This window comes from Petaurus breviceps, unplaced genomic scaffold (genome assembly GCF_028583685.1).
Source record: "Petaurus breviceps papuanus isolate PSGF00001 unplaced genomic scaffold, PetGlider_PUasm1.0 90847, whole genome shotgun sequence".
In the NCBI taxonomy this organism is placed as follows: domain Eukaryota; kingdom Metazoa; phylum Chordata; class Mammalia; order Diprotodontia; family Petauridae; genus Petaurus; species Petaurus breviceps.
Window position 1 is genome coordinate 19,769,490 of NW_027187360.1, and position 9,686 is coordinate 19,779,175.

Here is a 9,686-nt window from a genome sequence, read left to right on the forward strand (position 1 = left end):
GGAAGGAAGGAAGGAAGGAAGGAAGGAAGGAAGGAAGGAAGGAAGGAGGGAAGGAAGGGAAAGAAAAGAGTAAGGGTTGGCTAGGTGGCGCAGTGAACAGAGGACTAGCCCTGGAGTCAGGAGGATCTGAGTTCAAATCCAGTCTCAGACACTTAACACTTATTAGCCATGTGACCGTGTGATCTTGAGCAAGTCACTTAACCCCAATTGACATGCCTTCCCCCCTAGAAAGAAAGGAAGGAAGGAGGGAAGGAAGGAAGGAAGGAAGGAAGGAAGGAAGGAAGGAAGGAAGGGAAAGAAAAGAGTAAGATTGAGGGAGAAGGAAAAGGGAGCAATAAGAAGAGAGCAGAATGGGGGATATAGCTAGGGTGATAATACCTTTAAAGGCAAGAAAGCCTGTGCAGGACATGATTTCCTTATCCCCAGTCTTGCCCTGCTGTGCAGATAGGTCCAATTCTTGGCCTGGTTGCAATTCTGCCGTCAGAGTCTTAGCCAAGCTTATCTGTGCTCTGATTTCTTATAGCCTTATCCCAACTCCTTTATCTTCAGGAGGGCAAGTGTATGCTAAGCCATCTCTGCTTTTCCTGCTGTGTATTTTGAGAACTTGGGAACGACAACCGCTTCTCCAACTTTCTGTCTTTTTCTGCATTTAGTGAAAAAGAATCAGCACTGTGGAAGCATCATACCATAGTGGAAAGGAGACTGGATTTGAAATCAGAAGACCTGGGTTTCAGATTCCCAGCTCTACTATTTTCCATGAAAATAATCTTTAAAATTCCATCTTGTTTTCTTCTGTAAAAGGAAGGCATTGGGCTAAATGAGATCCCTTCTCATTCAGATTCCAGCTATAGATTCCAAACTTTCCCTTCCAGTCTTGCTCAGCCCAGATCAGAAATTTTTAGACATCCCAGTACTGATGCTGTTTACAATGAGGTTAAATTCTAGCTCTAGTATAAACACTGTCTTAATAAAATTGGACCCACAGAGCAGAGATGTTGTTTGCTTCTGCTGCTATTGGTTAACAAAATACTACAGCCAATTCCCATCCCCGCCAATACTTGACAGTCTCCATCAAGATAGTACAAGATGTCAATCAGTCTATCATAGGTATATCTTATGTGATACCTCAGGTATCTCTCTATTGTACACTGGGTCACCAGAAAAGATACCCTTCTAGTCCAATTTCTTCATTTTAGAGAGGACTGCAGTCATTCAAGTGATTGTCCATGATTACATAGCTAGGGAATAGAAGAGCTGGAAATAAAACTCAGGTCCTCTGATTCCAAATTCAGCCTTCCCTTTATAGGCACAATTGGGACTTGAGCTGAATGGAGAAGGAAGGAATACACAGGCAAAGGCAGGGAAGCAGGAATTAAAGGACACCAGTGTTGCCTTTTGCGAAAAGTTCTCATGTGCTTATTGGATCTCACTGTAGCTATGGTCCTGCTCTTTGTGGTCTGGATGAAACGTCGGGAGAAGGAGCGGCATACCAAGCAGCTTCTCATTGATCCTGAGGACGACGTCAGAGACAACATCCTGAAATATGACGAGGAAGGAGGGGGTGAGGAAGACCAGGTAAGAGGGTCTGGGCTCACTCTCAAGTCTTTCTCTTTGTTGTTCCGTCCCTTCAATACATTAGTTACTTTCAAGCTGTTCAGTGTTCAAGAAGAGGCTAAGCTGGAAAAGATCAAAGCTGAATGGCACTTAAGAAAAAAGATGGAATTTCCATCACTGGAGTACCTTGCACTCACCTGTCCAAATGCTAACCAGCCTTTTGAGTCCCATCTCCCTCAGGAAAATGCTAACTCTCTCTCTCTCTTCATTCAATTTACTAAACATCATGGAAAGAGCACTGACTCTGGCAGAGTCAGAGGACCTGGGTCCAAATCTTATCTCTGACATTTACTTCCTAAGTTACCCTGGGCAAGTCTGCTGGTGCCCTGGACCTCTTTTTCCTTCACTGAAAAATTAAGTATTTGGGTTTGCTGTGGAGGAAAAGGGAAACATGGTCCCTAAGCTTAGGGTGCTCCTTTTTGGTTGGGAAGCTGTGTTCTTAATTAATGGTTCCTCTTGGCCCATCACCATCTCTGCCATGATCAGTAGTTAAGCTGACAGCACTAACTCCCTGAGCATTCCTGATCAAGTCATTTCCCCTCTTTGGATAACGGTTTCCTCACCTATACAAGGAATGTGATGATCACTGTTCTTCTTCCCATCCAGAACTGTCACCCTCCTCCAGAGATGACAATTAGATAGTGTAGTGGATAGACTGTACACTTGGAATCAGAAAGAGCTACCTCAGACTCTTACTAACTGTGTGACTCTCAGCAAAGCCACTTACCCTCTTCCTGCCTCAGTTTCCTCATCTGCAAAATGGGTATAGTAACAGCAACTACCTCGCAGGATGGTTGGGAGTATTAAAAGAAGTAACATATACAAAAGCATATATATATATATATATATATATATATATATATGTTGGTTATGATTATTATTATATCAAAATATTTGGATGTGCCATATAAACTGGTTTTACATATATATGTACATGCATACACACATATATACACAGATGTGTGTGTATGTATGTGTGTCAGAGACTATCGTTACTACAGTGGGGCATGTTTTAGAAGTGCTAAGGAAGGAAGGAGTTTCAGGCCCTTAAACCAGAGGTGGGAGGGAACAGCAATGATCAGCACCTCTGAGGATGGGCTTGGCTCTAAGGAGGGTATCCCAGGACTACTGAAGCTACCATCTCCTACCTATGGATGCTATCACAGTATCTCCTACCCTGGTAGAGTGGAATATAGTTCCCCTAAGAGTTTCTAATAAGCCTTTAATTTCTCTGTCTGGTTCTCATTTGTAAATGTCTAAATGCGTTTGGGGATTTTATTCCTTCCATTCATCTTTCTTTTCTTTTGCAAAGCCGTAGTAGCCAAAGTCTATTTCATAATTGAGCTTCAAGCTAAAGACAGCTTAGCTCAGTTAAGGCCTCCATAGGGGCAACTTCTTTCCCACTCTCATTTGAAATATTCTTATACTTTGAAGATTAGGGTGAAAATACCTGCCAGCTCCCCCAAAGTGGCTCATTCCATTGCTGAGAAATGGAAGAGGCCACTTTGTTCTAACTCTGATGGTTAGAAGATTCTTCCTTTATATTGAGCCAACTATGACCTCCTGTAACTTCTACCTACTAGCCCTGGTTCTGCCGCCCAGGGGCGTATTAGAATGCCAGTGATGCCACTTCCAGGTTTTAGCTCTCCACATAGCTGATGACATCGGTCCTATTTGGAGCCTCAATCACATGGCTGCAGCTGAATGAGGAAGGGGCATAACTAGCATCTTACCAACTTTCAAATGACCTATGTTGGGTTGATTCTTTGTGTCAGAAAAATTGTCATTCACAACACCTTATACTCCCTACAGGGTGTTTTTCCTGATCTTATTCTATGCATACCTAGCATAGTTCCAAAAACTATTTCTCCTCAATTCACTTGACTACCTCCCAGGTCCCCAGGACTGGTTGATTCTGTGGATACTTGACTTTTACTTTGGCCCCATTCTCTTTAATCTTTTGACTATATCCCTTTTTAAATTGTTCCCTCACCTCCTTCATATTCTCTGACTATTAATTGCTTCTATTTAGTGGTCCCCCACTGCCTTAGGGCATGGGACTCTAATGTCCCTAAGTTTTCTTTTTTCCAAATTAGATATTAAATTTGTGATTGGAAGTTTCAAATACTTTGATCTTTAATTCAGCATTATTGACTTAGAGAATGAAGGCTTTATATGGAAGAATGATCAGACTTGCTTAGTTTTAAGCTCTGAGTCAGGGAAGACCTCCATTAAATCCTGTTTCCAACACTTGCTAGCTATGTGCCCAGGGGTAAGTCATTTAACCACTTCATAAACTATTAAATGCTTTATAAATAAGAGCTATTATTGTGATGATGATTATTATTTAATGACCTCCAACAAAGCTCTCTCTAGGTCTAACTCTGTACCTCTCCCCATGTTTCAGGATTATGACCTGAGCCAACTTCAACAACCAGAGACAATGGACCACGTGTTAAACAAAGCACCAGGTGTGAGGCGGGTGGATGAGAGGCCAGTAGGAGCTGAGCCCCAGTACCCCATCCGGCCAGTTGTCCCCCACCCAGGAGACATTGGTGACTTCATCAATGAGGTGAGCATTTCCTGAAACTCTAAAAGGGGTGAACTAAGTGGGTAGGGTGACAGAGCTAGATATGGAAAGAGTCTTCAGAGACTGGTGGTATGCAGCTACAAAGACAAAATTTGCCCAGACTCCTTGGAAGAAAATACTACATATATGTCAAATACCAAAGCTAGGCATGATTGCACAATGCAGTTCTGGACTTCATGTTGCAGATGCCAACTTGCATCTGGAGATACTCAGGACTGAGCTGCCTCAAAGCTTCCATTGACCATGATTCTTAGAGACTTGGCTCCTAGCCCAGAGAGTCTTTTTTTTTTCTTGCCAAATCAAATGAATGTGCTTCCTTTGAGATGAAAAGGTTAAGAAGCTGGCCTTGGCAGAGAGATAGACAGACAGACAGAGACAGAGAACAAACAGACACAGAGAGAGAAACAGAAAGAGAAGACTGTCCATACCTATAGATAGAAGGGGCTGTCTCCTGAACAGTACTTCTTAGAGAAGTGAGGAAGTTATAAACATTTATTAAGCACCTACTATATGCTAAACACTTTACAAATATAATCTCATTTGATCCACACAGAAAAAAAAAACAACAACAACAAACCTTCAGGGTAGGTGCTATTATTGTCTCCGTTTTCCAGATGAGCAAACTGATGCAGGGGGATATCAAGTGACTTTCCCAGGGTCCAAAAGCTAAATGCCTAGGTTGTATTTGAACTCATATCTTCCTAACTCTGGGCCCAGTGCTCTATCCATCTCACCACCTAACTGCTTTTAGAGGAGGTCTAAAAGGCCCCCTGACTAAAAACTTCTCCCTCATTGGCTTGCCCTGGCACCTCAAATTCTACCATTGGATATTCCATTGGCCATCACTTTATCGTTTTGGAATTAATTGCCAGACTAATAACCCAGAATCTATTCCCATTCCCCCATCATTATCACCTAGGCACTCCGGTACAATGAAATAAGCTGCCACTAGGGAAATCAGTAGTTCCTAGAGTATGTTCTCATAGTTCAAACATACAAGTAGACTTTCCATGGGAATGGCCAAAAGAGTAGAGAGAATATGGAGCATATTTTTTTATCACTCACTTATGCTTTTCCTCTTTAAAAACAGAATGTTTTAAAAATAAGTAACGATAACACTTTAATAATCACACTACATAAAAATACACTTAAAAGAAGGCTTTAAAGACACGTAGAAGTATCAGAACCCTCTGGCACAATTAGGTATCACATTTGCTAGTTAGCTGGTTCCTCATTTTTATCCCATACTTAAGCACAATACATCTTTACCCAATTTTTTTCTTAGAGTTGAAATTTTCTCTTAGAGAAGAAAACTTCTGACTGTTTAGATAATGTCCCCACCCCACAATAGAAAGTAAGCTCCATGAGAGTAGAGACTGTTTTGCTTTTTCCTTGGTGCCTCTAGAACCTAGCCCAGTGCCTGGCACGTAGTGGGGCTTAAGAATGATTTGTGTTTATTGGAATTGATACTAATAGTCCAGTTGTAGTCCAAACTAAAGTGAACTGTTCGATGTGATCCTTCTTCAAAAGCCAGAAAGAGGGGGAAAAGTATGTGCCTGTGTGTGTGTATACACACATACATGTATACACATATATACATACACGCATGTATATGTATTGTGCATGCATATGTATACCACATATACATACACATACTGAGTGTCTGTACATCAGCAGAGCAACAGCCTATGACTTTTCTTTCCATTGGTTGCTCAGGCAGGTAATTTCTTAGCATAATGAGTTTCTCCTGCACATAAAATGCTTGTTGTTGAGCCAGGTTTCTAGAGATAAGCACACAGAAGGTCTTTTTTTTTAAGCATCACAAGTTCCCCATGGCTTTTACAGCTTGAGCTCTGACAAAAATTACATTCTTTTAAAATGGTAAAATCATAAAAGGTTAAAGAAAGAAGGAACTTCCTAGCATAGAATGTTAGACTTGGAATTGATTGATTGATTGTTGAAAGGTCCTTTAAGTGCTTAGTTTGTTCCAAACATTGTTCTAAATGATAGGGATACAAATGGAAAACTGAGCTCCAGCTCTCACAGAGTCCACATTCTAGAGATAACACATATGGAAGCCTCGACCCAGAGTAGATACAGAGTAGTCCAGTGGTTGGAACAGTACAACTCCAGGCAGATGGCGAGACCCAGGGGACTTCTGGCTTACGGAATTGTTGTTGGTGACTCCTTGAGTATTAAAGTGGTGTAAGTGGCTGTGTCCCTATGACTGTTGGGAAAAGCGTAGTAGGTCAAAGGGTCAGACTGTTTTGGTCCTTCCCCACTTTCTCCTAAGGGGATATAGATGGCAGGAAAGAGCAATGAGGATGGCAGGAGGGTTGGAGAGAAGGAGAAATTCCAACAGGAGCTGTATAGGGAAAGGTCTGAGGGAGGGAAGAGGGTTCTTCATGAACTTGCCTATGCTAGGCCCTGTGGTGCCTAGTTGGATGTGGTCAAAGAGCAGACTGGGGGACAGGGATATTCCTATGGCTTGGTACCCTCCACATCCTCATGTGTCCTGTAGAATCACTGCAAGGGACCTTAGAACTTAGACCATATATAGATATAGAAGGAAACTTAGAGTTTGTCTAATTCAACAGAAAAAGCTGAAAACCAGAGTGCCTTGACCCAGATCACATAGCGAGTGCCATAATATAGCTTTCTGACCTCCAGTCAAGGAAGTTTCTAAAATCTCAAGCTATACCAGGATTTAGCTTTGGAAAAAACACATATACATTTGAATAGAACATGGTCTCTCCACAGAATTCTGAAGTGATTTCTTCCCAGAGTGACTGGAGCTTGAGGACTTTGCAGTGAGGGTTATAGTCAGGTGAAAGTCATTGGCCTTGTGCCACCTGATAAGGGAACAGAAAAAGCAGAAAGTGTTGTCATCACTCCTCTAATTCACTGCCTCTGTAAGGGGAGGTGAAACATGAATCCTAATTTGAGACAGTCCCATCTTCTCTCCTCTGTCCCAGAATGTGTGAGAAATTGTTTTTAGCAAACGGGATTTATATTTAAATGTGTGTAGTATAAACTAGTTACATCCTTTCCTTCTGGAGTGAGGATAAAGGGCCTTGAGAAACCATTTGGAGACTGCAAACTCGTGAAATGTGTGCACATTGTCCTCAGTCTTGGTGGGGGAAGCAGAAAATGCAGTCCTTGAAGGTTAATTAAAAGATTTTTCATCCTTTAAAAGCCCAAAGGATGTTATCTAGTCATGACAATATTCCTTCAGGACAAAGTTACCTGGTAAAAGCCTTAGTTTGCAAGTAGGCAGACTGAGACAAAGAATGGAGGAACATCCAGGGACAGCTAAGTGGTCTAGTGGTTAGAGCACTGGCCCCAGAGTCAGGAGGACCTGAGTTCAAATCCAGCCTCAGACACTTGATACGCGTACTAGCTGTGTGACCTTTGGCAAGTCACTTGACCCCAATTGCCTTGCCTGCTCCCCTAAAAAAAAAAAAAAAGAATGGAGGAACTGTGGAAGAAATTCTGTATCAGTGGTAGGATTGTGCCCTGAACAGTTGGGAGATAATAGGGATGCTCCTTCCTGATCTTTGGACAGCAGCCCTGTTCAGGTCCCTAGAGCAGTGCTGCAGAAAGAAAGCTCCTTGGGGATTGGTCCTTGGACCCCGTGGATACAGTGCTTGCTGTGATGATAAAGCCATCAGATCATACGATAATAAGCACATGCAGAATAACCACCACTCCTATGTGTCAACAGTCGGATGTACCGACATCTTTTTAACTCCTTTTTGTTGTATCCAATGTGTTCATTCCATATAATTACCTTAAGCAGAGTCATGCTCTTAGAATCTTAACATTAGAAGAGCCCTAGAGATCACCTGGTCCAACCCTTTCATTTTATAGGTAAAGAAATGGCCCAGGGGAGTGAACAGAGCACCAGCCCTGGGGTCAGGAGGACCTGAGTTCAAAGCCAGCCTCAGACGCTTGACACTTAATTAGTTGTGTGACCTTGGACAAGTCACTTTACCCCCAACTGCCTTGCTTAGCCCCTTCAAAAAAGAAAAAGTGACCCAGAGAAACCTTAGAATAACTTTAGGTACAACTCAGGCAGTATCTTCCTTCCATGGTGCCCCACCCATTGCCCCCACCCCCACCACTGGATTTTCCATTTCCTCCTTAACCCCTTGTTTTTTGTGAATCCAGGGGTTGCGAGCCGCAGATAATGACCCCACAGCACCCCCCTACGATTCCCTGCTGGTCTTTGACTATGAAGGCAGTGGCTCCACAGCCGGCTCGGTCAGCTCTCTGAACTCTTCCAGCTCTGGGGACCAAGACTACGACTATCTCAACGACTGGGGACCCAGGTTCAAGAAACTTGCGGACATGTATGGAGGGGGCGACGAAGATTAACTGACCTCATGTTCTTAGAACAAAATCGAAAAAAAGCGAACGGACAGCAGAGAAGCAAGAGCTGTACAAAAGTGGCAGCTTTTTTAATTACTCCCCCCTGCTGACTGTATTATTTTAGTGGTGAGTTAGGAGTTACTTTTTTTTTTTTTTCCCAGAACATTGAGCTGTCTAGCATGAACACTTGTTGTCTCTGCTCCATTTTTTTTTTTAAGTGTCAGCAGGGTTATGGCTCATTACAATATCCGCTTTATGACTAAGGAGAGTGAAAGGCACTCTGTCTTAACTTGAATTTCTTAGAACAGAAGTACTGTTTTTAAAAAAAAATTTGAAAGTGCCTTTTGGTACATGTATCAGATTCCCTCGATCTCAGGAGCGATTAAAAACAAACAAAAGTTTCAACCATCATGAGCAGCACTCTCTCTGACCCCAAGCTAGTTCTGGCTCTGAAGGAATAATGAAGGAACCATGGAGATTGTTTCTGGTTTTCGTTTTTTGGGTGGTCTTTTTTTTTTTTCATTTTTTCAAAGAAAAAATAAATAAATAAAAGTGGATGACTTGTTTCACAAACTAAAAAAAAAACAAAAACACAAAACATGTTTTGGGTCAAAATCCAAATGGCCATTGTTTCTTACTCCGAAGATGGTGGTTTAGTCATCCTTGCTGTTTATAGTTCTGTGTTAACAGATGTACTTCTTATCTGGGATCCCTCTTCTCCCCTGGCCACATTTGAGGTAGCCACATAAAACAGCCACACTGATTAGCCTTGGGCTATGGGCTCCTCTGGAAAGTCTCCACTAGGCCTGGTGAACACTTTCTACCCATATAACCACCAAAAGACCAAAGGAGCATCTCTTTGTGTTCTGCCTTCCACAGATTTCTGGCTGCCCCCAGGCTACTGAGTCCTGTAACTAAATCCTGGCCAAGCTACATGTTGCTGTCAGGCATCATCACTGATGCATAGCCTTTACCCAGGGCAGATACTGCTTTTTTATCACTTTGACATTTCACAAGGACCCGGCCGGCCACCTTCCCTCTCAGTGTTAAAGATGTAGCCTGGCTTCATTAGCCCATCGCCCTCACCTCTTTCTCCCTTGTCTAGTAAAGT

At 42.4% G+C, this 9,686-nt stretch overlaps 1 protein-coding gene across 2 annotated transcripts in view; it reads left to right on the top strand.

The window, feature by feature from the left end:
- CDH4 (cadherin 4) overlaps nt 1–8,759 on the top strand; it is a 464,937-nt gene extending 456,178 nt beyond the window's left edge. For both annotated transcript variants that reach the window (XM_069072522.1, XM_069072523.1), the window contains 3 exons: nt 1,436–1,575; nt 4,022–4,186; nt 8,375–8,759. In XM_069072522.1, the coding sequence (XP_068928623.1) occupies nt 1,436–1,575; nt 4,022–4,186; nt 8,375–8,581 (512 nt within the window). In that variant the 3' untranslated portion in view covers nt 8,582–8,759. The remainder of the gene's footprint in view (nt 1–1,435; nt 1,576–4,021; nt 4,187–8,374) is intronic.
- The last annotated feature ends 927 nt before the right edge of the window (nt 8,760–9,686 follow it).